Source organism: Scaptodrosophila lebanonensis, unplaced genomic scaffold (assembly GCF_003285725.1).
Source record: "Scaptodrosophila lebanonensis strain 11010-0011.00,11010-0021.00 unplaced genomic scaffold, SlebRS2 tig00000061-arrow-pilon, whole genome shotgun sequence".
Lineage (NCBI taxonomy): Eukaryota > Metazoa > Arthropoda > Insecta > Diptera > Drosophilidae > Scaptodrosophila > Scaptodrosophila lebanonensis.
The window spans coordinates 7,393,701-7,420,913 of NW_022060554.1; the positions used below are offsets into that span (position 1 = coordinate 7,393,701).

Consider the following 27,213-nt stretch of genomic DNA (forward strand, 5'->3'; position numbering starts at 1 on the left):
AATTTAAGTGCTTAGGCATGTCAGCTTAAGATAACGCTGCTACTGCCATAGCTGTTCTCAAAAATAATACAATACATTAAATAAATTTTCTTGTTTACAGATTTTAATAAATATTTTTCTTAAATGTTGTTGTTTAATTCGAAGCCGTTATTCATCATGTCATTTAATTATTTTTTCTTATTTCGTAAGTGTGGACACACTTTAAATGTGCTTTGTGAGTGTTGGAGAGTGCTGGTGGTTATTTGCAGCTCAGCTGATGGCCCAAACAAAAAAGGGTTTTCCAATAGGATAATTAGCAGCAAAATCAAATGAGTTCGCTCTTTCGCAGCCTCAACTTCGCAACGAAACGTGAAAATGCAGTAAAAGAAGCGCTAATAAATACATTGAATGAAAATGCGCGAGAAATTGAGTTTGAAGTCAAACAGAAGGGTCTGGGTAAGTGTGAAGTTTGAGTTATTAAAGTGACTCATCTACTTCCGCCCCTTATATACATATGAATACTCACATACATTCATATGTACATATGCATGTAGAATGTGTGGAGTTATGCGAACAAACAAGCGGGCTATGCACCACCCTGGAAGCGATTTTTTTACACGGACTGAAAGATTCCTTCTTATGGGCCACTATCAGTGTTATAGCAGGAGACGTAGAAAGACGTCCGGAGCCCAGTTTCTGGGCGCCAGTTATGGTTTTCATGCACAAGCAAGTAATCGAACAAATTCAGAGCTTAAGTCAGATTACATCAGAGATTGGACAATGTCGTGCTTGGGTGCGCCAATCACTGAATGAATCCGTCTTCTCTGCTTATTTAAATAACATACGTAAAAATGGGTCGGCGTTGCGACCATACTACAAAAATTTGGCCCTGCTGAAAGATGGTGATGCCCTGGACACGGTCATAAAGATTATGGAGAGCCTGGAGGCCTATGTGCAATTTTCTTTACCCGTTAACTCAAGTCTGCTTAACCAATGGCCCGATTATGCGCTACAATTATCTGGCTTATGGACGCCGCCACTTAAATCATGCCCGGTACGTATTAAAAATGAAACATGCAATGTTGTGTTATATGAATATTTTTACTTGTGATTTATACAGATTAGCAGTGGTGTGGACATTGCCGGTTCTATACCCGCCGATACCGTGCCCATACCTACACCGCAGCCTGTGCGTACTAACGAAATTTTCTCAGAATCCATTTCCAACAGTCCATTCAGACGTGGCTTAAATTTTGGTGTCAGCGAGCTAACTACGCGTGAAAATCTTGAGCTAATAATGCAAAAGGTAGATGAAATGGATATAATAAGCGAGGAACAAGAGAAATCTCAAGCCGAGCCCTCACCTGAGGCTACAGCGGTTAGCACTGACCCCGAAGCAGCAGCCTGCACTAAACCGCGACGTCGGAAGAAGTCGAAGGAGCAATTTACGCGTAGCATTGACGAGCCGTTCGCTGACTTGGCCGAGGCAAGCAGCATGCCACATGGCAGCAATTCCTTGACTAATCTTATGCAAACCTCCTGGTCCGCTGACCTCAACTCAATGGATAATCTGTCGTCTCACAGCTTTCAAAGATCCGTGAGCATGGTCAGTTCAACGAGCTCTACATTGCGTTCTCCTCTGACCGATCGCTGCAGTTACAATGCCCTACTCCGCAAGCATGAGCGCAATCGCGAAGCAGGATGGTCTGAGATTTGGGAAAAGTTTTGCGCCAGCGCCTCTGCGTTAAATGTCACCCAACAACAACAGCAACAGCGAGAGAGCGAGAGTACAATAGCGGAGGATCTGAGCGACCTAGCCTCTTTGGATAGTCACGTTAGTAGGAGCTTTCGCGCAGTATATTTATAACCTAATGTTGTCCGCCTCTATTTTGCAGACCAACTCGGACTTTGAGCTGGTAACCTCCAACTTTGACATGGCCGAACTGCAGCAAATGGTGGCCCAGTTGTGCCAGATGCCTCGTGAACTTGGACTGAATGCACAGGGCTTTCTGTGCAAGAGCTGTCAGTATCCACTCGGCATTGGTCATGCTAAGTATCAGTAAGTCCTATATTAGACTTCAGTCGAATTTTCTAGTCTAGAGCCAGGCTTGTCTTCCACAGAGTTTGCGCCTTCAGTGGAGATTACTATTGTAATAGCTGCATGGACGTGGAGACTGTGCTTATACCAGCACGCATCATTTATAATTGGGACTTTCGCAAGTACAATGTGTCCAAACGAGCAGCCACCTTTCTGGCCGAGTTTCGAGCACAGCCTTTCATAGACCTGCAGCTACTGAATCCCAGCATTTATCACGCATCCGAAGCCATGGCGGAGCTGCAATCGTTGCGCATACGCCTCAACTTTATACGTGCTTACCTGTACACCTGTGCGCCCTCCAGTATTGAGTTGCTGCAGCGTCAGTTCTGCGGTCGGGAATATCTCTACGAGCACATACACCAATACTCAATAGCAGACTTGGGACATATTCAACGCGGCGTTCTCTGCCAACAGCTGCAAAAAGCTTACAAAGTCGGGGAGGCGCATGTGCTCAAATGTCATCTGTGCCAATTGAAGGGCTTTATTTGTGAAATATGCCAGGGACAACGAGTGCTTTATCCATTTCACATAGATACGACATTTCGGGTAAGTGAGGCAATCATCTGGAAATTTCTCGACTCAATATCAAGAACTTTTGATTGCAGTGCGAAACTTGTGGTGCTGTCTTTCATTCTCATTGCCTCAACGATCAGCAGCCTTGTCCAAAATGTGAACGCCGACGCAAGCGCGAGGATCAGCCGCTGCAGGAGGTGGTGGAGAACTTAAAGCTAAAACATGAACAGATGGCCTAGATTGACTTGAAATATGCATTCATAGCTTGTAAGATAAAAAAGTGCTATTGTTTTGTTTAAGGGGTTTATATTTAATTCAATTTAACCAAGGCCTTAAAATAAGTTGTAAATGTTGTTATTACTCAAAATGTTATGGTATTATGAATTGGCTTTGTTCGTATGGGAATAACATAGAATCGGGTGCAGAATAACATATTTCAAGTCAAGCTTGCTTTTGTTTTAGCAAAACAAATATTATATCGATGCATTTTTGTGAATATGCCCGCCTCTAAAATTGAAATAAATAAATTTAACAATTGTTTTAGCGTTTTAATTTATTTATACACGTTTTGTAATTACAATACAATATGATAACGACAATGAATTTTGTAAAGATTTGTGTTACATTTTCATCAACGAATAGCGCTGCATGACACGATAATGGCTTCGAAAAATGCCGTATAGAAAAAACTACAATACAATAGTAACAACAAAGTGGTCTCTTATGAAACAATGATTTTATTTGTTAATGAATATTATTGTTATTTAAGATATTGCCAAACTTTTAACATATGATTTACGTTTAAAATTGTTTCAGAATAGTTACAAATTATCACAAAATACTGATCAACGATTTTCTATTAAACAAATAAGATCAATACCAATAGATGAAAATGTGAAATGTTGCAATTGTGTGTATATTTGGGGCTACTTGTTTGTGACAGTTGTTGGTGGGCACCAAGCACTAAAATATCTCCACATCGGAATCTCGTTTGAACCATAACAATCCTCCTAATCGTTGCAAAGTGTGAGAGTTTCACTCGCAAATATAGGATACAAATTGGAAAATATCCATATACTACTTTTTGCAGCGAATATTGCAAGACACTTTTGAAAACAAATATTGGTGTTATTAAATATCCCATTTATCTCAATTCTCATTCATGTAGTTGAAGTGTGTCAAGTTCCAAGCTATTCTGTGGGCTTATTGCTAACTAAAAATAGCAAAGATATACGTATAATTGTCCTCGTGCCTTGGTAGTTAATATTTTTGTGCTCTCTATTTGGATGTAGATAGTACGTACTTGTAGAATGTACATATGTGTGTACGACATTGGCTATTGACTATTGGCTACTATAAATATTTGAATGCGGCTTTAAGGTTAACATTGGTTACAAATCGCATAAGTTTTCAGTCTAGTTAGAGAGACGATGCCCACATATTGTTCATATACAAATACACACTTATACTCGTATGTATGTACATACTTGTACACCCATATGAAATGGGATTTAAGGGTCTTAGCTACCCTAATGTTGCATTACGTTAGTAATTATTTAATTTCACTAAACTTAAAGTGCGCTAATTAGAATTTAAATAATTGCGTTTAATATATATACAACTTTAGAACTCGGTTTTTCATGTTGCTGTTAAAGTCAATAGCATTTCTAACTCATAGTCCGTTCCTTTACCATTCTTTTCACAATAGTTTCTTTTTATTTGATTAGATTCAGTTTACCGCATACGATTTAGATGTTAATCCAGCTGTATTAAAACCGGCACGGGCCCCTTCTTTTAGTTTTTTTTTTTTCAAACTCTCCAACAATCGAAACGTAACTTTGACAGGAACACGTAAAATCGCGTTTTTGTTTAATATATTTATGTTTGTTTGTACAGTAGATATCGGCTATATGATCTAAACATTTTTAGATGATGATCTTGCCTCTTCTATAGCCGTCATCTACTATAATTGCTTTTATGTATGCTCTTATATTGTTGTAGCCTTGTGCGCAAAGGAAGACGACAGGATTCACAATTCTTGCAAGGGAATATGTTTAGAAAACATTTAACATTGTCCTTCAATTATGTTGTCCATTTCTTTTTTCTGTGTTAATGTGTGCATAGAGATTCACTGACTTAGAAATGAATGGTAACATTTATCTACAGTATAATAAATTAGATAAATTTTACCAAAAAAAATGAACGAATCAAGTTATAAATTGCCAACGTGTGCATATCAATAACTGATGCTAACTGACCTAGCGAGAAGGATCGCCTCTATGGGCCTACATGGTTCGACATGTTTTAGAAAATTTGAGTTCTTTATTTAATTTGTATAATTGTAAAATTTATAAGGTATATTTCATTACGTAAGCTCATATTATTCAAAAATTCAATAAGGCTTTACCGATTTTTTATTTATTTATTATTTCATTAGAAGGTGAACATTATCGAAAACTTGATAGATTTAAAATAAAAACAATAAGGGAACAAATATAATGTACAACATTAATAAAATAGTTATCGCTAAAAGTTTTCAGATGTAACATAGTAGGCAAATAGGCCGAGCATCGTCCTCAATATCCTTATATTGAATGGCTTGCATTTTACGTAAAATTAACAATTAATTTAGATTCAAATTTGAGCTTCTCAATATGAAATATACCCTGCAAAAAAAGGAAATGCTAGAACTGATATTTAAAAGATATTTTTGACCGACATTTTTTCAACGACATATGCATATAGGTATATAGTTGCAACATTGTTGTTGTTATTGTTCAGCGTTATATTTGCTATGCATTTTACACTTACATATGTCAACAGAATTTATATACAAAACAGCTCACATATACATACTATAGAATGCGGTTGTATAGAATTTTCAATACACCTTTGAATTTTGTGCCACACTTGGCGGTGGCTGGGATTGCGGCCTAATGGGTGCTGCTCCAGCCCCAGTCCCAGCCACGCCTCCAGCTCCAGCACCACCGTATAGAAAACTTGATTGTCTAATCACAGACACGGTGGCGGCTGCCACACCGGCTTGTGGCGGTGGTGCGGGAGCGCGATGTTTCTTCAGGGGTGCATGAGCAGGTTTTAGAACAGGGATTGCTGTCGATCCACTGGCACTTGTGATGTTGCTTGGGTTGTTGTTGCAGGCAGCGGCACTAATGTTGTTGTTGTTATTATTATTGTTAGGCGGCAGAGCTGAAAAGCGTAGGTTAGACAAATACATAGAATATATACAGGACAGGACATGAGCTCATAATTGAAAGCAAAACCAAGGCGAGCGCCTGTTGGGTAGGCAATGAAAATGTTCAAACTCAACAAATGAAAAAGGGACTTCACCAATTAATGCAAATGCTTATAAATATATAAAAAAGCTGAATTCATGTTCGATTTGTTAAACTTTTGTGGTTTATTGATAATATAAAAAACTTCAAATAAAACAATCTGTGCTCGTTGCTCACTAAGTAGTTAAGTATTCATATACATATTAAATATAATAGAGTAAGCATGCACTTTATAAAATGCCTTTAGACAAGAAACGAAAGCTAAAGCCGTGTATTACCTGTTGTGTATATTGTGTTGGCTTAACAGATAAAGTTTTACGTGTGTGTGTATGAGTGTGTGCCTAGTTTAAACGACGGCTTTCGTAGATTAAATAATAGCGTTGGGCACTTTAGTTCAATTAAATTAAGTAAGATCTTGTATGGTTCAATGTTAGATCAAATTGAAAGAAATTCAAATATAATTCACTTTGGGATTTGACTCGTAAATGCTGTAAGCTTGCAAAAAAAAAAAAACAGATTTCGAATATAAGAACGATTGTAGTGAACTAAAATGCACAACTCTATGAAATAAATGATTTTTATCGTTTCAACAAAATTATAAAGCTATCGACTTTAATTTAATTACATAACATGTTGCATAAATTTCAACGTTGCTAAATTTTATAATTACTTGCGCGTGCAAAAGTACATATGTATGCTTGTGTGTATGTATGTATGTTGGTAGGCGTATAAAAAATTATAAATGTATTTAAAATTAACAAGAGTACAACAATAAAATTAACGTTTGCTTTTCTCTCTTCTGCATACAGTACATATTTTCATAGGGATTTTAAGCAAAAATATCATTAAATAACATGTGCTTGTTTCTTTTTTCATTTAAAAACAATAATAATAATAATACACGGTTTAAAATTAAACGTTTGCACTTATGTCTATGTTCGTTGTACATAGGCGTGTATGTATGCATGTATGTATGTATTTACGATAATTATGTTGGCGTAGGTGTATGCATACAAATAATATACTTAAAAACAATACTTTTTGCATAATAATTAATTATATAACAGCATTCCATATGTGCATATAACAGTATAATATATATATATATATATATATGTATATATAAATATATATGTATGTATATAATAATAAACACAACGGCCATATGATGATTTGTTTTGTTGCTTTGCTGCATGGGTGTATGCGCGCGACCCGCCCCTGCCCAGCTCCCTCCCATAACCCACACGTATACACACACACACACACGTACAGCAGACTACATACCATTGGTTGCCCTTAGCGTGCGACTAGGATAGGCTTTTTGTAAATTTAGAAAAGGAGGCGGCTTGGGAAATTCCGTAACATTGTGAAAACATTTGCCGAATTTCGTTTCCAAATCAATGACCAGACGACCCACTGCATTCGCTGTTGCTGCTCCTGATCCTGTTCCTGCTCCACCCGCCCCTGCCCCTGTTGAGGCGGAACTTGTTGTGTTTGCCAGGCCACTGTTGCTGCCAAAATTGTGGGCAGCATTGGCCATCTGCGTGGGTGGCGTCAATGGCGCATTAGCTCGTATCGAGGAGTGTCGTTGGGGCGGCACGGGGGCCTGTTGCGAGCCAGCCTGAATGGTAATAAATAGACAAAATGTCACAGTTTAGCTTAAGTTCGCATATAGTAGTACAAGTATGTATGTGGGTATGAATGCATATAATGTGTAAACTTATTGGTATTGGCCATTAATTACATTGCGCTTGTAGTTAAGCATCAGCATTTTGATAACCTTGAGCTGGCTTCTGTGAATTTGCTCGCGTTCGCACAGCTGGCGCACCTTATAAAGTTTCTTACACAACCAGCGCTTCACAATCGCACTGGGACATGATTTCGGGGGAACCTTGCGCTAAGCGAGAGTTATTAAAAATTAGACAACAACAAGAACAACACTCATGAAGGACTTTAAGAAGCTTGTTAAGCGCGTATTATTCAAAAGTGTGCCGTGTGTTATTTTTGCAAACCGCCTCTGGCTCTCAATTGTGTGACACTGACCAGGATAGACAACAACAATGTGTTTTGGTCACGTATTGTTGGAAAATCCATAAAGGTAGCCCACATAGAGAATGACGAGAGTCGAAAGCCCGCTCTCTCTCTCTGTTACACTCTCGTTCTCTCTCTGCTTCCTAGTCTTGCCAAAATCGATGCTGTGCCGTGCTAAGCAACCCCCAAAGAAAAGAGCGCATGCATAGGCGAACTAAGAGCAGAAGTTAACGGCGGCCGTCAATGTGTCTGACAACTTGTTGGGCACTGAAGCTGTGATTTCGCGAACTAGTTCTTCTACATTTTTGATTCCATTAAATGTTTAAATAATATTCGCGATAATACTACTTCACTTTAATCCTTAATATTTTTAATAGAGTTTTACTAAAAAAAATCAAATACAAATAATTCTATATCAATATTTATAAGCTTTTGTTTAGCAGAGTTATATCAAAATTCAGTAAATGCTTAAGTATTCTGTAAGAACACCGAAACCAAACCCCCTTTCTCATAGGCCAGAATTTAATTTAATTTTTTTGATGGTGCGGCGGGCTAATCTATAATTCAGTCTAAATTCTTTCGATTCACATGGAAATTTTAAAGCATACAACACCATAATGTCGGAAGCATGACACTATATCAACAAAAGCGACCGCCTCCTCCTGCGTGTTAGATACATTTGGCAAGGGCGTAGGCAGAGTGGGTGTACTGAGAGCTACATACATTTGAACTAAACTAATATTCCCTTTGACTCTTTGGGGGGTACAGGGTATGGAAATGCAAATTATTACTTACATTGCTCGCTTGGCGTTGTGGCGGAGGCGGGGGGCATGTACGATGCGGAGGCAGTGGCAGCGGATTTACTGGACCGCCATTCAATATGATGGGATTGGGTGCCTTATCGCGCACTGATGATGAAGATGACTTGCTTGACTTGAGCAGCTGTGGCGAGCTGTGCGTTGTCGTTGTGCTGCTGCTGTTACTTCTGGCGCTCAGCGCCGACGGTGGTGGCGGCGGTGTCGTTGGCGTCGCTATGCTGCCTACCCGGAACTGATCACGCAAGGCGGCCACGCTGCTCGTCGAGGAAGAATTGGAGGGCGGTTGGGTGATGGGCGGCGAGGGCGCTTGGGTCGTTGCGCTGCCCACGGCCTGCACCAGGGTTGTGTTGATGGCGCTAAACGGCGCGGCGATGCTGCTCAAATTGCTGTTTGAAACGCTGCGCGCCGGCGTAGGTGGTGGCGGTGGTTTAACCGATGGCCGATCTGTTGAAAATGTTGATTCGTGATTAGGATATATAGATTTATGCATATATATGACAGTGGGATTCTTACTCTTTGGCGGATTGGGTGCTGTACGCATGTTGCTAATGGTCTCGTTCGATTGGAAATGCAGCTGCGATTGAAGAGGGGCGCGCATTGTGCCGAAATGTTGATTTGAAAAGACGCCTCCATTGCCAATATTGGACACGGGTGGAGATCTAAGAATACGCAATTAGGAGTGAATTAGAGGTTAGTTCCTTTACTTATTTTTTTTTTTTTTTCAATATATAAAAGGTCACCTAATTAGCTTGTACCGTCATACATATAACCTAAAGCTCTACCTTAAAGGTAGGCCATATAGCGGTAGTAGAGAGACATGTGTAAAATATTTTTTTATTATACTATACTTCTATATCGATAGCGAGCTATTATCATTTGATAAATAGGTGAAGGAAATGTGTGGTCGCTTTACAATTGGAGACGATTTCAAACAAAGGGGGAAAAGCGCAAAACTGAACTTAAACTCCGAAATTTAAGAAAGCGAGTCAAAATTATTTTATAATATTTGTGATTTGCAGGCCTTCAACAATATTTTAAGAGCTCGCTTAAAAACGAAGACCTTAGGATGTCAGGCTATAAATAAAAAAATATTGAGAGTTCATTTAAATTGTTAAATAATAGAACTTCCAAAATTTTTGCAACAATATGCGGGACAAGGATTTCAGATTTTGTATTCCTTGTACAAATTGAATTATTTTTATCCAGACTTTTTCAAATGGGTACTAAACAAATTTAAAGAAAATTGCTGTTTTTATAAATTCAATATTATAGATATGGCCACATCTGGAGAGTGCACTTAAGCTATGAATTAAGGAGAAATCAAGCGGTACTTTACCAAGCCATACTCAAAATATAAATCTACATGATAAAGAAAAAGAGCTATCACCAACTTAAATAGAAATTAGTGTTAAATTAGGCATCTAAGGTGCAGCATATTTTGTCCCTTAGAAGCGAATGGAAGCCGCAGCACGTGCTTTGTTTTTTTGGCCACATTTGTATATGAGATGTAGTATAATACCTGGGCGATTTCATGCTGTGATGTCGTGCAACCGCCGGACGCTGCTGCCCATTAGCCAGGGACAGGCCCGGTGGCTTGGGCGCAAAGTTAGGCTTGCCAAAGTTGATGGCCGGCTTCTGTTGTGCTTCTAGTTTTTGTTGTTGTTGTTGCTGTTGCTGCTGCTGTGGCTGTTGCTGTTGCTTGGCCAGCGTGGGCGAGAGCGAGGGCGATTTTTGCTCTAAAACATTAGCATTTGCACCACCGCTACCGCTACCGCCACCGCTAACACCACCTCCACCACTACCGAAAAGCGTTGACTTATTGGGCGCCAAATTGCGCAGCGAGCCCGTCGCTGAGGAATCGCGTTTGCTTGGGGATAATGCGGTTTTGGTAGATGTTGATGTTGTTGTTGTGGTTGTAGTTTTTGAAATCGAACTATTTACAAAATTATTGCCTAACGAGATACTGGATGGTAGGAACATTTTGTTTGGTTGGATGGTGCGGTTGGGTTTAAACATAAAAATTCCCGGCAACAGAAATGAAAGTAAACAAAATATACAAAATTAACAAAATAATGAAATTGAAAAATCGAAAACTTTTCACCAGACCCCTACCCTGGCTATGAGTTTTAAATGCTCAGTACTTACTTTAGATTGGCCGCTTTGCTTCGGACGCTGCCGCTACTAATGCTCGTGCTGCTACCGCTCTCCGAAAGCGTGGGCGATGCGGATTTGGCTGTGGCTGTTGTGTTCGTGGGCTCCGTGCGGGAAATGTTCATGCGGTCCAATATCGAATCGCTGGAGTTTTGCTGTGTGTCGAATTAAAGAACATATTTCTCAAGTAATACAACCCAATTGATAATTCTTAATGTGTGGATATTTCAATTGGAGATTGGCGCCTATTGTAGTTTTTTACAATAATTTATCTAAATAAAATCTTCTCTACTCCCCTCTTTATAGTTAAAAGTAATGCCATGAAATTGTGTTCTTAAAAGCACTTTCCAAACATACATATATAGGGTGTCAATATTTATACCCTGTACCCAAAGGGTGAAAGGGTATTCTTAACTTGTACGAGAGTATGTAACACCCAGAAGTAGGCGTAGTATTGAACATTTTGTATTTAATGCAATTAATTAAATTATTTTAATTTATTTAAATAAATTAAACAATTTTTTTTTTTACATATTTTTGTCTTTTTGTAGGAGTGGGTACAGCGTTTATAAAAGTTGAGCTCGCTCGACTCTAGCAATCCTTTCCTTTTCAGATTAAGAAACTTTTCTCAATTCCACATTTACTAAAATTTCGCCCAACAATTCCCTTATCGGAAAATAAATAAATTTAAATACATTGTAGAGTGATAGAAAGGAACAGACAGTTTTAGTCACACATTTTATATCTTCGGATATGTAGGATTAGATCATAATATGTACATATGTATACTACTCATGTTTAGTGACTTTACCCTCTTGAAGGTTAATATTGTATTACGTTTAGAGCTGTATTTGTGCTTCGAAACCTTATGATCCTTAATACTGATCCCCAGGGGTACAGGGGTCATCTCTATCTGAACGGTGAGATCTTCTACTCACTTTGGCGAATAAGAACAAGTTTAGGTGTTTTTTGAGGTCCTCCCCCCTTTTAGTATTAAAGTATCTATCTACAGTGAGCTCAGTTGCTTGTTGGGGATCTACTACTCACCTTTGGTGGCTGCGGTGGTGGCCCACGATTTGTTCTCAAATTTGCTTCGGTTGCATTGATATGTGTGCTAGATGTTTGTTGTTGTTGTTGTTGCTGTTGTTGCTGCTGCTTTTGACGCTTCAATGTTAAATGCTTGGTGAGCTCAGTGTTAAAGTCCATGGGACCATTGCTGCTAGAGCTGCTGTTGCTCACAGCGGTGGGGGGGCTATTACTGCGCGCTGCGTTCGTTGTGTGATTCGTTGTTGTTGTTGTGGCTGCTGCTGCGGGCGCTGTTATTTATAGTTGTTGTTGGTGTGTGGGCGCGCACATGCCAAAGCGGAAATCAATTGAGCAACATGCTTGATACCAATTTGCATATTCAACTTACCGCGACAGCCATTCACGGGCTTCAGTCTTGGCATCTCGGACAGGCCTTCGAATAGGCCGCCCAATTTGGACCCACCATTGCCAGTGCCAATGCTATTGTTGTTGTTGTTACTGCTCGTGTTATTATTGACGGTGCGTTTGGGCGCCGTCGTCGTACCTTTGCCGCCCTCGGCTCCACACACGCGGCCCGACAGCGCTGGTCCACTTTTGTCCACGGTCGTGGTCTTGCGCAGCTTGGTACCCTTCTGTATGGAGCTGAGAAGGGCAGAGCGAACATCAGCACCACCGCCACTACCACCCAACTTTAGACCGCCCATGGCAGGCGGCGGAGGCGGTCCTGGCGGCGGTGGTGGTCCAGGGGGAGGCGGTATGGCCATCTGTAAGCAAACAAAATTATCCCTTAGAATAGCACGCAATCAGATTGATGCTCCTAGTTTACTTTTTTGCAACTGGTACGTCGCAGCAGTCGCATTTTATTTGAACAATATGGTACAACGCTGCGACTGCTTCGACGTGGCTTTAACTCAAGACTGGTCGCGAGCTTAGGAAGCGCTTGTCGCGCAGCCGCAGTAAGCGCTGCCACCACCCACATGTTATTAATAAATTTTCTATACTTACAGCTTAAAGAAAAAAATTATTTATGTGTGTCTTGTCTTGTCTCACACCGAGATTGACGCTTCGATAAAGACAAAGCGCAAACAGCGCGTAAAATAAAGCCGCAAAACAGTTTGAGAGGCACTGTGAACGACACCGGCCCACAAGCTCTGACAAAGCCTACGTACTTTTCCCAAACATATTACACATTTGTATATCAACCATAGTTCGAGTGTGTCTTTTATATAGATTTATGGCTGGTTTTAATTAATTAGTTTTTGTTGTCATCGTTCAACTTTAACAAGTAATGTGTGATACTCTTACAAAATGAGACCTCTGATTTTATGATGCGACTAATCGGTTCTGTATAAAGTCAAGAATATCGAATGTGAACATAACAAAAACCATTTTAATGGGCTCAAGTAAATCGGGCAACCCGATAAAAAGTTAAAGACTACAAACAGACATTCTCCTTAATTAAAACGGGTTTGTTTTGGAAAGTGGATGACCAAGCCCATTTTTGTAGAGGTGGCCCATGTGGGCTATATTTTAACAAGATTTTATAACTCAATCTGTAAAAATTGAGTTATTTAAGCTAAAGTAATCCATAATTTGCAAGTGTTTTTTCTGTCATTGTGAGCTCAAAAAACTAACATTGAATACGAATTTTTGTGAGTATATGGATTACCATTTAGGCATATATTATTGTCGCATACAATATAACTTCCATATCAATGGAAATTATTCCTTAAGTGCTGACTTAACTTTAGCATGTGTTTAATTTTTTGTTAAGTATACTTTTAGGTAATTTAGAGTCCATTAACATTTTTGAGCATATAGTTTAAGAAAATGAAACTTACTCTGTTAATACAAAGAAAAAAGACTAATCGAAAAAGTTCATTAACATTTTTGATATTCAACATAAAATACAAACATGATTTTAAAGTCTAAGTGATTGGCAAGTATGAAATGGAACCAGAACAATTTGGTATTTACTTCACGCTTTCTTTTTCTATAGTGTATAATTTTAGCGCACTAGTAAGTGGTCACATTAAAAAAAACGAGTTTAAGAAATTAATCGCAAACATTTTATCACATTTCTAACGTTTCAGATTTGGCATGAATTTGATTTAATGTTTTATTTAATTTCGACAGTATCGCTCTTTATTGTTTTTTCGCGCCAAATTTTAATTTAAATAGTAAAAGTGGCCGGTTCACTTTTCCCTTATCTTGTAATAAGAAAGAATAACTGTTAAACATTTCACTTTCTTGACCCAAACCAAGAGGTTTCATCTCAAGAAATATGTATAATTATAATGCTTAGTTAGTTTTAAGCTGAATAGAATTTTTTTAATGTGTTTTTGCACAGATTTTCAATGATATTCCAAAATTGTCAAATTTATAAAATATGCAATACTTGTAACTATGTGCTTACAGCCGCCCAAGAGGCTTTAATCACTGAGTTGTTACGCAAATTGTATTTTTTTAGTTTTTATTAAGCTCGGTAAAATTTCTGCACAAACTCTCAAGAAAAAGACTTTTCTTGGTAGGTTACTACATTTTCGGTTTATATCGGCAGCGTTGTTTTTGATTAGATAGGAAATTTATTCACAACAACAATTGGCTTACATTTTATTTCAAATGGGTTTTTTCGTTACAATCATAATTATTTTCTGGTAGATAGGAGCTTTTATATTGTCACATATGCATATTAAGAAGTCTTAAATTAGATATAAAAAGATAAGCACCGTTAACACTTTTTGTATTCAAATGTTGCTCCTTTGTACAAGTAAGAAGTACCTTGCACTCGGCTTGGGCCGACAAATTTAATGTTCGTCGCTGTCGCTTGAAATTGTCAAAGCTAAAGTCATAAACGCAAATGCTTCTCGAGCATGCAAATTTTTGTTTTTGAAAATTACGCGCACAGCTCGTTTAAAATTTACTCGATTAATATGCTGAAAGCGTTGAACGATCAAGTTGAGTCATCAAACAAATAAGCAATGAGCTCAACATTTTGTTAAGTCATACAGTCGACATACAGATTTAATTCAGCTATCAAAACAAACTTGTAATATTGGCAAATAAACGTACTTTAGCTAAGCACAAAGAATAACAGTTTTTCACTCTTTCTTAAGCTTATTTTCTCAGATTTTGTTTGAAACACGTACCGTGGAAATATACAGAAATGAAATAAAAGCGCGCGTTGCTCTCACCTCGCAAGTCAGACGCGAACTGCAGTTGAAAAACGGGCGCGCATGCGATACCGCAATTCAAAGCATAAACGGAGAGCGACAAATAAGCAACGAGCTACGTAAGAGCGTAAGCGAGCGGCAAAACGATACCACGCGTCGTCATCGGTAACGCCACGGTAAGGCGTTGGGGTTGACTTCGGCGGAGACATCAGATTATGCCGAGCTGCCGCCTATGGAGCGAATTTGAGAGAGCAAACGTTTACAGAATTAGCTGTTAAGGTTAACAAGACACACACGGTGAAGTGGTGGGGGGTAAGCTAGAGAGCAGTCGCCTGTCATTGTTGACGATATTTACGCTGTTTCAATATAAAACCACAACCTACCTAACCACAGGAAATGCATGGGCCAGTTGAAATACTTTTAATATACATATGTATGTAGTTTCGTATCAGTTAGCTTTTATAAAATCCCACATTTCAGTGGTTTTCTTAACGAAATATGAGGTCAAGGGATACACAACAACGAAAGTTGCACTTTGTTTGGCAATTAAATGATAATTCAAAAAGTTGTAAGATATGCGTCGCAACAAATACATGCGTATGTACATATGTATCGTCATCTTAGAAAGAGGCATCCCTGAAGAAGACGACAACCCAGCGACTTTTCAACACCTGTCACTTTTTCGCATTTGTCAAGTGCACACCGCAATAAGCTTAAAACGGCTGCCAGACAGATGATCATCTCGTTGATCGTATGCGTGATGATGTTGTTGTTGTTGTTGTTACTGACAAAAACAAGTTGACTTTACTTAAACAGTAACTTTGTGAGAGTGCTGCCGACTGGTCGGCTGGAAGGCAATTCACTCTCTGAGCGTGCGAAAAACGCTTTCAGTCTTACCTGAAGTGGTCAATATGGTTGAGTCATTAACTGGCACAGTGGGTCAAAATAAGCTTATAGTGCCGAACTTGCATCTGTCGAGCGCAGCTTATGGTCTGCTGCAGTCAAGAATGGGAAACTGGAAAGCCCCCTTAAAAGCCATAAACTTAAATTGGCAAACAGTGCAGGTGAGTCATGCATCGAGTCAGCATCAGTCAAAACGATAACGATGAGCCTCAGATGAACAGCTTCGAGTTATTCATTTAATACCAGCGAACGTAACCCTTATTAAATCCCTCAGAACTCAGAGCATATTTATACGTACGTACATACATATGTATGTACTTATACATATAGTACGAGTACTTACGGATATAAATTTGTACAATCTTTAGTCAGCAGAATGTAAATAAAGGGGGATATGTTTGCCGGTAAAAATGTTCGTCATATCAGTCAAAACGATAACGATGAGCCTCAGCCGTAACCGTAACCCTTATTAAATCCCTCAGAGCATATTTATAAGTACGTACATACATATGTATGTACTTATACATATAGTACGAGTACTTACGGATATAAATTTGTACAATCTTTAGTCAGCAGAATGTAAATAAAGGGGGATATGTTTCCCGGTAAAAATGTTCGTCATATTTGCAATATCTCTTGATTTCATGTGCATACATTTGCCATTTCACATTGAGCTAATTTCCTGAAAAGTTTCTACCCAGGAACAAATTATTTTGCTAGGTCTAAAAACATGTCGTTGTAGGGTTGACGCTAAATACAATGAAATCTCAACATTTTTCTGAATATATATCGATTTTAGTAAAGAAAAAGAAAGGAAAGCTAAAGTCGAGCAGTCTCAGCTCTTAAATACCCTGTAACACCCCACAAACAAAAATTTATTTAAAAAATTTAATTAAATAATTAAATAGAATCTGGATACCAAGTTTGGTTATTCTAGCTCTTATACATTCTGTGTTCCTTGTACACTAGCACAAAACTAATATACCCTTTTACCCATTGGGTTCAGGGTATAAACTTCTAACTACACACATAAATAAAATGATGTGTTCAGTGTTAGGCTTCTTGCTGATTTACAATCCACAATCAGCCGGCAAGGGTAAACAGATTTATCATATACATAATATATTTATTATTCCGTTACTTATGATTCAAAGCTCAAACAAAATACATATACTTGTAGTATGGTTTTCTGCGAAAATATGTAAATACACTAGCACGTCACACGGGATGTTATTGTTTGTATAGGAGCTTTTCGGTTGTACGTTTCAATTTATCCACAAAACTTTATATATTTATACTTAATATGTGCGTAGGTTTTTTTTCTTTTTTTATTTCCACTAAGCTATTTCTGCAGATATATTTCTGCATCGGTAATGACCGTTTTGAAAAACAAACGGCCGTTCGACGCTAACTGTTTGCATTTTCTTTGCCTTGCTTCAACCGCACATTCAGATATGCCTATCTCTATTTAGCAAAATATTATTTTATTAGGATGTTTGGAAAACAGACTAGGATCACCTAATCAACTTACATGTCCAAATCGCTAAATATTCCATTCCATACTTCATACTCATCCTTGAAACATTATGTCACTTTAAATGACATCAAGGCAATATTACTCGGAGGTAAGCTGTTCCCTGTGCAGCATTCACTGTATTAGATCCGAAGTAGGTTTTCTTTTTGTTAAAATTGTACTTGTTAGTATTTGTAACAATCGTAAAACAATTGTGCTAACTCAACTGTATCTACACTACACAGTGAAGCTTCGTAAAAAACTTCCACCTGGCAAATTTATACAACTGTATCTAATGCGTTGTCAATGATGTGGCTAGTTCTCAGGTTTTCTACCTCCTGGCAATTCAGTTGTAAAAACAACGTCTTCTTCTCGCCTCTGTTGCCGGCTGCACCAACAATAACAACAATTAAATGCGCGGAAATTGCCGAGTAAACAGAAATGTGGCGTTAAAAGCTAGAATATAAAATGAGGCAAAAAAGCAAAAACAAACAAATTGCCATCATTAAGAGCTTCTGGTTTGCAAAACGAGCGTTGCCATACTTTGGCTAAGGTGTCTCGTCTCGGTTGCTTCGGTCGTCTTCGCGTTGCGGTAAAATGCTTACGCAATCGCAATGTTTGCGGTAAGGTATTGACTTACAACAATCGCTGCCCTAGAGACAGTGCTGTCATAATTTGTTGAGCAAAACAAGCTAGATTGTCAAAAAAATAAAGCTAAAACACTATTTTCTTGGCTAAATTTAAGGAAACATCTGCAAATGCACATTAAATTCAAGTTAAAGTCAAACATTTTAATTCTGTACTTGATTTATGAGTTCATCCAAACTCATTGCCTCTTCGTCAGGATAGACATTTCTTAACGCAGCGAAGACAAACTTATAAAATAAACAGGTGATTTTGATAGATTTTATTATCGAAAGTCGTTTATCACTACTTACATTCATGATTTTGATTCTTCACAAAGACAAAACAAAAATATATGGTGAAAAATAAAGTAAAGCTAAAAAAGGCTAAATAAATTTTTTTAAAGCTAGAATTGCAGCACTATTTTCTAGTTTCTCCCGCACTTGCATTTAAAAAAAAAAGCCAGATCTGGCAGGAAAAAAGCAAATGGCAGCACTGCCTAGAGAAGAGAGAATACATACATACATATGTATATGTATGTATGTAGGTGTAGCCAGTGTAACTAACATTTAACGCACAATTCGACTTACATAACGAGCATGGGCATTAATTTTGACAGCAAACCAATTTGTAGAAATCTAAAGACAAACAATAGCTATTGGTGCGTGTCTCGCATAGTGTTAGTTGCTACTACAGCTGATGTTGCTGTTGTTGTTGTTAGTACGCCTTGGCTTACAAATGCGCAGAAGTAACCGCAAGCGACACCCCCTACCCAGGTCCCACTCCCTGATGGCAACGCATGTTGTAATGATTTGTCAAATTGAATTTGATTTTATGGGCTCATGAAAATACGAAAAACAAGAAGCAGAAGTAAGAAACACACCCGTGTTGATTTGTGAATTTGGGGCAATTAACTTGATGACACAATGGACTTCTTTTATTGACGCAACAGAGAGGCTCGCTGTTACTACATATATGTACAAATACATACTCATATGGGTGGAACTTCGCGGACACACCTCACATAAGTTTAATCGAAGGATAACATGGGGAAAGGCCCTAAAATAAATACTTAGGGTGATGTCAAGCCAGCTTTAAATTTAAAGAAAAAACGTTCGCATTATTAAACAAGAGAGAAGTCCGACAGTGGAATACCCTGTACCCAGACAAACATCCGTGACTGAGTTATATGCGTCCATAGCATAAGCATAAAGAATAAGAAGAGCGAACTTGATGCTGCAGCTTGAGGACGTAGTACTTTTTCGCTGATAACTTTTATCAGAACTGACAGATTTAAATGAAATTTAAAGCTAATATAAATAATAATAGAGAGTAATAATGTAGATTACGAGTACAAAGATTGGTTTATGTAGCGAAGAAAGGGGGAGGAAAATAAAAACAATAAAATAAACTCGTATAGACTAGGGACTAGGAGCGCCTACATACCAAGTTTGGTATGTAATGTACGCTTAGCCGTTTCCGAAATCCAGGCGTTCATCTAGACGGACGGACATGTCTAGATCAATTTCTCTCGTCATGTTGATCAGAAGAATATATATACTTTATGGGGTCGGAGATGCTTCCTTCTGCCTGTTACATACTTTGTACAAACCTAATATACCCTTTTTAACCTACGGGTTCAGGGTATAAAAACAGGGAAAACTCATAAATGATAAAGATTAGGTTATTAGATTTTCATAACCGTTTTAAATGAATGGCCCTCAAAGTTGATAACAAATAAGTTCACTCAAAAGAGTAAGTGTATGTCGATTGGTTAGGATTTACTTATCAAGTCGACATACATCGGTAATTAAAATTTAAGGCTTCGATACGGCAATGAAGAAAAGCCTGAAACGGAAAAGGAGAATGCTACAGTCGAGCAAGCCCGACAGTGAAAGACCCTTACCCAAAACAACATCCGGTGCTGAGTTATTTGCGCCCACAGCAGTCGCCCCCATATTTGCAATCGCATTACAGGACGGAAATTGTTTCGATTATAAATTTATTTGGAATTGACCGATTTGTATATTTGAATTACGGGCAGTATTGACGGCATTCTGCAGTGAGGGGAGGGGGGTAAAAATCAAACAGCCGTTTCCGGGCGCACATCCAGACAGACGACCATGGCAGCATCCACTTCTCTCATAATGCTGATTAAGAATACATATATATACTTTACGGGGACGGAGATACTTTTTTCTCCATATTACATACTTTGGACAAACCTTATATGCAATTTTTACGGGACTTATGGAAAATCAATAAAGCAGGGAAGCTAGAAATAAACCACAATCTCTTCCTTTCTCGGACTTATGAGATACCAAGTTTTGGTATTCTAGCTCTCCTACCTTCTGAGATTGTCTGTCCATCCGTCTGTATGAACTCAAAGCATGGCTATATCGACTTGGCTTGTCATACTAATCAAGAATATATGAACATATATACTTTGACCTGCCACTTCTGTGTGTAACATACATTCGCACTAAACTAGTATACCGTGTTACCCTTTGGGTAGAGGGTATAAAAATAACTGAACATTTTATCTACAAACTGACTATTTCCTTTACATAAATAACTCGCAAGATATTGGTTTACTATTCAATAACTGGTTAGACTGGTTATGTTAATAAAAGTTTTTTTTTTTAGGGAAACACAAATGAAAATCCTTCTAAAAGCAGATGAAATGGTATGAATTGTAAATAAAAATCCAAAGATAATGAATATAGATTGGAAATCCTGCGTTACTATGTTCTATCATGAATTTATAATCAATTTAGAATTATGTAAATTCAAATTTTAATTGAAATAAGAATTTATTTTTTAAATTTTTTGTTCCAATTTTTAATATATTATCGATAAATAAATCTTAGCTAATATATATAAAACTAAGTTAAACGACTGAGTTGCTAGAATGACTAGTGCTTTAACATATATGTAACCCTACTTTTCGCACTAGGAACTAATTACCTTAAAATAAAATAAAAAAAGTAAAAAAGGTAAAGGCGGGTGTCCCGACTTTGAAATACTCTGTACATACAATTTACAATAATTATAGAAATTAAAAAAATTAAGAGAATTAAAAAAAAAAATTTTAGGTCGATTTTACCTTTCTTGGTATTCGAACTCACGTAAAGGGTGTATAATTACATAGCAATTGCGTCTACGTGAGTGTATGAATGTCTATGCGCGCCTATTCGTGTATATGTAAACATGTTTGCAGTCAACCAAAGCACCAGCATCAACAACAGCCGCGGGCAGCGATTGGGCAGCGCTGGAGCAGCAAATATATTTATGGCTATAACTTCTTGTTAAATCGGTCTATCATAGTGAAACTTGGCATACGGACGCATAATAAGTAAGTTGGGGTATTTGCAAAATTTCGAAATTCCAAGCATTACGGGAGTTACGATTTCGGGGGGAGATGGCGAAGGAAGGGAAATTCCAAAATACACATTTACTGCGTATTCACATAAGGCATCTGGGACTAAAATTTGGTGTTCCTAGGTCTTATAGTCTCCGAGATATAGGCGATTATACGAATGGGAAATCGGGAAAACCCCCATAGGGGGAAGTGGGGGGGGGGGGGGGGAATCTAAAAAATAAAACAAACTCGTATGGCGTACACACATAAGGCATCTTTGTGCAAAATTTGGTGTCTCTATCTCTTATAGTCTCTGAGTCTCTGAGATCCAGGTGTTCATACGGACGGACAGACAGACAGACAGGGCTAGATCGGCTCGTCTTGTCACGCTGATCAAGAATATATATATAATATACTCTTGTTCATTTCATGTACAGAGTATAATGAGTGTTCTTCAAGCCGAAGCACGAAATCACAGCAATCAATTTGAATTGGCAGGGCTGCTGTTTATGTTATTTGTTTATCTTCTTTTATTGTTGTCTTGAATGACTATGGTTAAAACAAACAAAACAATGCCAATGTCAATCCATAGATTCCATTGAACTTTTACTATGCGTGAGTAAAGAAAAAGAAGAAATATAGAAACGAATAACAAATAATTATCTACGAATCGCCTATGACGCTCTTTTATTGCTTGGAGATAATTTTTTGTTTTATTTTGTTGTAGTCAAAAGTTATTCATTCTAAGCTAAGAGCTTAAAGTTTGTCGCATTCTCTTTTTAAACCCCCAACAAAAATTTGCCATCTGAAAGATAAGATATGACGGTTTGGGAACGAACTTTCAATTATAGGTGTAGTCATGAGTCATAGGGTAAAATATATAAAGGTACTTTTTGATTAGTTTTGTTTCATTTGCTTACAGCAAATTTAAATATAAAGGTGTTTTAACATGCGGTATTTTATAATGACTAGTTTCCTTTGTAAGTCGACTACTAAATTTGAATATTTGATTAAGGAGCCGCAAATCACATTTGACATTAGTCAGTGAATTGGAACTTACTTTGGGCTTTGTAATCCAAATCCATTTGTGATTTTTTTTAATGTTACTCATTTAAAGTTTCTATGTGTTTTAAGTATATCGGTATTTTGAAAATATTTTATGTTACTTAGTTTTTTCAAAATTATGTGTTTATAAATTGGCATCAAGTTTTGTATAGTGACTCATAACATTCAGAAGTTTCAGTAAATCCATTTGGTTTAAGTCAAGGCATATCTATTAAGCTAATACAGATTTTTTTAACAATTGAAATGTTGCACGAATTTGATAAATATAATTCCAATATACATATGTGGTCCATGATTACCTTGACCTTCAACGTACAAGTATTTAACATCCATCTAGTTGTCATATAAAAAATGATTGTTAGGTCAGATTTGCGATTAATAATATTAATAATTATTGGGTGCGCAATATTAACCTGACAGCATAATACAGGTCGACCTGTGATATTACTCACTCTTTTTGTCTCTCCGAGTGATCTTTCTGTCGCATTGTTTAATTGAAACTTACGCGTGCTTAGCCACTTTATTTTGTCGAGCTACCTATGTATAGTACGTTACTGAAACTTTCGCTTTCAATTTCTTTTTGGCCAATGTTTGTCAGAGTTGCTGCCAACAGCTGCTGGCCATAAGAAATTTGCATTTCAATGCCGTCGCATTGTTTGTGACCACAACTGTAAACTAAGTCGTGCAATTGTCGTGCTCACATAATCGACAAAAACCAAAATAAAAATGTAAAACGCATCGCATTGCAAATGCTGACAGATATATAGATACATGTACATATACTATATACACGGCATATATATTTAACGTGGACACATATGTGTGAGATCGATGTGCAAAACACTACATAAACACAGTAAATAATGGCACAATTCAAATGAAGTCACAGAAAAACAAATACAATAAACATTTCTTTTTTGAGCATAAATTATCTCAGAGAATTTCATGAGCAGAAATGTCGTTTCCAGCTTTGGACCATTAGAGAGAGAAGTCAATAGTTCGGATCAAATATTTTCAAATGATCGATTTGAATGCTGACTCAACATCAGTACCTCTTTATTACTAATGGTCAGCGTCATTTAGAATGTCGTTTTCAATTTCTACTAATTTACACATAGACATACATATGTACATAGTACGTACAAGTGAATGCAAACAATACCCTTCAAATAGTCCAAATGGAAGTATCACGAGATGAACTTAAACAATTTATTTTAAGACAATGATTTGTAGTATAATGTTGTGACCTTGAAGTTGTGTAATATCCTTAGGAAGCAATAATAAAATTTGTTTCCAAGGACAACAGTAGAGGAAATCAAAAACTACTTAAGACAGAAAAACATCATTTTACTGTCGATGGTAACGCAATTTCCAAACGCTAAAGTTACAAGTGCATGCAATCTTCGAATACAGACTATTTCTGAAATTTAAACATATGCATATCTACATAGTATGCAAGGCTAGGGAGCGCTTAGCGGGTTTGGCATAATAATGTGCGCTATACGAATATACAAGTATGTACAAGTTCTCGTAATCGCTTGTCATTTGAGGACAGTCACTGTGTCGCACTGTCCGCCTCACTACAAAAGTTGGCGTTAGGTTTTATTAAAATGCGGTTTCAAGTGTACAGCGCTTAAATAACTAATGGAAACATCACAACGAGTGGGACCAATGACAATGGTGTTGGATTCGCATATATCACGAAAGCGGCAACAATAACAACAGTGATGTAAACAATCATCACATCGGTATGAGTCATCATCATCTTCTCAGCGCAGCTGGAGGGCTGTTTTGTGATTCAGAGCAGACCGCACACACAACACATAAAGGAAGTGTACACTTTATTCTGTTGCATTGCACATAAATGAGACGTGTACGGTTGAAGACAGTATGTGAATATGTACACATATAAGCACAGTGAAAGCTCATTTAACGAACACGACTATTAAGCCTGTCTTATCCGTATATACTTGTATAGATATGATGTTTCCACAGACACGATCGGCACAATAAAAATAACAACAAACTTTATATATTTATTAAACTACCCGAAAAAGTACGTTAGAACTCTTTTAACCCAAATTCGGTTTAGCACGGCTATAACTTGGCTTCCTTCCCCCTTTTAAAGTGCTGAAAACATTCTTCTTGTACGATTAAAGTTGAAAAAATATAAAAAAAATGAATTTCAATTTTGTTGCTGGAGAAGGCCCAGGCCATTCAACAAATTTCAGCTAGACCCCCAAAAAAATATTTCTTCCACCGAATACATCACTTTTGCAGGGTATAATATAATATCAAGGTATAATATGACCTTTCAAGGCATACTTATCAGATATCCATAGGGAAAATAGCTACAACAATATGAATTATATCGGGTATCGTATACTGAGTTGATATCATAATACTCGTTCAAAACATAAGTTATTTGTCTTGAAAGGTGTCGTTTTCTTTAAGCCGCCATCTGAGCTCAGATTTAAATATTCTACTGGCAGCTGGGATATTAATTTCCCACAACATAAGTTATAATTTGTAAAACTAACATTTTGAGTTCTTGATCTGTCGTTACACTGTACTCAAAAGTACCCTAAAAGAGTGCACAAGTGCATTGAATGCAGTTGCCTTGCCTTGCATTCCCTTCTGATTCCTACACCACCACTTATGTATACTATTTGTATGAATGCGCATATGTTATGTATGTATGTATGTACGTTCATACATGAATAGTCGGTTGTCATTTATAGAGTGGCAGGCATTGTCAATTGATGTTACAGTCAATGTTTTTTACAATGTCTGGCCCCATCTGATGATTGCTTGCTGCTCCTTCTGTGAGAGGTTTGGAGGTCTGCCTCACAACAATGGCCCACATGGAAATATTTTCAACGTCAAGTGCTGCTGTTGTTGTTGCTTTTGGCAACAATAAAAGGTTGCCTCTTCTCACACTGCGGCAATGACATTGAACTCAGCAGTCAGGCTTTTTGTGGCCAGGCCGTATTTCCGTGAAGGAAGTAAATTATGCAAGTATGACGTGACGTACTGTTGCCAGAGCGACTTACAAAACTCGAACTTTTTTAAAGCTACAAGATACATATGGCATCATATATATGTGTGTGTCTCTGTGCATGTTGCAAGTTTCAACATGCCCCAAAACTACCCCAACAGCACTTTTCTTGCCTTCGAGTGGTGAGCGCATTGCACTTTTTGTAGGTCAGTTCTGCGCGCTTTTGCCTCTACGTTTTGTTTTAATGTGATTAAAAAGCCAACGCGGCAACCTAATGTGGGCAGGGTGATAAAAATCAAAGCGGAAGAGTTTGTTGCACTCTGGTGGGTGGTGGGCGCTTGACGACTGGGTTTTGACCGGAAATTGGTTGGGCTGCGTTGCATACTTTTAGGTCACTAATTTCTGACTCTGTGTGAGTAAATGCGTATAAAGATAGGGAGACAATAATTATGCAAATTTCTTGACGGAGGTTTTGTAATTTTGCAATTTTATAGTTTCTCTTGCTCACTCCAAGGCAAAAGTAAACACATAAGTTGAGAGTTAGATAAAAAATAATACATTTAGACGGCGATAAGATAAGCATTGGCCAACCATTATGGGCGGGTGCCGTGCTATGTATGAAATATTGCATATTTCTACATTTTTTAGCTCAGCTATTGACTACAATATGAACTTGAATCGTACATCGATAAGGTACTATTATTGAAATATTTGAAATATGATTTCAATGTTACGAGTTACAATAACTAAATAAATATGCTAGTATTATGAACCGTTATTAACAAATAAAGACGGCTCTGTCGAGGGCCATGATGACGCTCATTTCTTAAAAAGAAAGAATGAAAAGAAAAACACTAAAAACGAGTTAATTTACAAACACACTCACCTTGAAGCGCGTCACTCGCTGAGATTGTTGCTTCAATGACTATAGTTGTTGTTTTAGCAATTGTTGTTTTTGATGCGTTAAGAAATTCTGGACTGGCGTTTAAACCAGGCCTGGCTAGATATGTCTTTGTTATTGTGGGTGTGATTGTGCGGAAAGCGGCGAAAGCCCAAAATAAGACACTTGGTGGTGTTAGCTCAATTTTTTTTGCACTTGCACTCAACTCGGATTAGCAAACCATCAGCAACTATAATAATTGCAACGTAGCAGGCATTGCCAATTGTTGTTAAGCTGGCAATTTAGGGTTGTGGGGCGGCGGGTGTGATATGCGCGCAAGTGCTGCTGCTGCCGTTGGTCACTTTTTTGGCGAAATTATGCGTAGAATTTGTATGGGGCACGGACACTTGCGCTGCCCAAAATTTTGATCGAAGCGCGTTTATTGTAAGGCCATGCGCGGCGCGTGTTCGACCGAGGATTACTCGGTGTTGTGGTGTTTCAAACAATTTCCTTGTAAAATGCCGAAATATTAACGATGAACAAATAACTTAACAATTTACAATTTTCATTTTACACACACACACGGTCACGCCAGTGTGGCCGTATTTGGGGAACGAAAAAACGCGAAATGGCTGGAGAAGGGAAGACACTAAACGCGTGTCACGAATTTAATGGTGGTAGAGAGTTGCTGGAATGGTATAAAGAATTTCGTTTGACACTCACTTTGTTTATGTCATATGTACATTATATTTTTAATTATTGAAATTCGTAAGTTAAACAGTTGTAA

At 37.8% G+C, this 27,213-nt stretch overlaps 2 protein-coding genes across 5 annotated transcripts; one reads left to right on the plus strand and one right to left on the minus strand.

Moving 5' to 3' along the window:
* Positions 1-277: 277 nt before the first annotated feature.
* Positions 278-4,399, plus strand: LOC115624996 (pleckstrin homology domain-containing family M member 1). Its single transcript, XM_030519871.1, has 6 exons — positions 278-435; positions 534-1,033; positions 1,100-1,813; positions 1,875-2,038; positions 2,101-2,623; positions 2,683-4,399. The coding sequence occupies exons 1-6, from the start codon at positions 309-311 to the stop codon at positions 2,827-2,829; spliced, it is 2,175 nt and encodes a 724-aa protein (XP_030375731.1). The 5' UTR covers positions 278-308; the 3' UTR covers positions 2,830-4,399.
* LOC115624995 (WAS/WASL-interacting protein family member 2) lies at positions 3,126-27,005 on the minus strand. Of its 4 annotated transcripts, none has more exons than XM_030519868.1 (10): positions 26,433-27,005; positions 12,298-12,673; positions 11,931-12,199; positions 10,878-11,038; positions 10,252-10,695; positions 9,246-9,391; positions 8,710-9,176; positions 7,628-7,780; positions 7,168-7,504; positions 3,126-5,274 (listed from the first exon to the last, which is right to left on the minus strand). In XM_030519868.1, the coding sequence occupies exons 2-10, from the start codon at positions 12,671-12,673 to the stop codon at positions 5,240-5,242; spliced, it is 2,388 nt and encodes a 795-aa protein (XP_030375728.1). In that variant the 5' UTR covers positions 26,433-27,005; the 3' UTR covers positions 3,126-5,239. The 4 variants fall into 4 exon arrangements, with proteins under 4 accessions (XP_030375728.1, XP_030375726.1, XP_030375730.1 ...); XM_030519866.1 differs by lacking the exon at positions 3,126-5,274 and adding an exon at positions 5,361-5,797; XM_030519870.1 differs by lacking the exons at positions 3,126-5,274; positions 10,252-10,695 and adding an exon at positions 5,361-5,797.
* Between the last annotated feature and the right edge of the window lie 208 nt (positions 27,006-27,213).

Excerpts from the sequence above, each read along its gene's own strand:
- LOC115624996 (XM_030519871.1), top strand. The coding sequence starts at position 309 with ATGAGTTCGCTCTTTCGCAGCCTCAACTTCGCAACGAAACGTGAAAAT. Across the intron at positions 436-533 it reads AGTCAAACAGAAGGGTCTGG|AATGTGTGGAGTTATGCGAA; the intron begins GTAAGTGTGAAG and ends ATATGCATGTAG. Across the intron at positions 1,034-1,099 it reads CGCCACTTAAATCATGCCCG|ATTAGCAGTGGTGTGGACAT; the intron begins GTACGTATTAAA and ends TGATTTATACAG.
- LOC115624995 (XM_030519866.1), bottom strand. The coding sequence starts at position 12,673 with ATGGCCATACCGCCTCCCCCTGGACCACCACCGCCGCCAGGACCGCCT. Across the intron at positions 9,177-9,245 it reads AGCACCCAATCCGCCAAAGA|ATCGGCCATCGGTTAAACCA; the intron begins GTAAGAATCCCA and ends CATTTTCAACAG. Across the intron at positions 5,798-7,167 it reads CACGCTAAGGGCAACCAATG|CTCTGCCGCCTAACAATAAT; the intron begins GTATGTAGTCTG and ends TACGCTTTTCAG.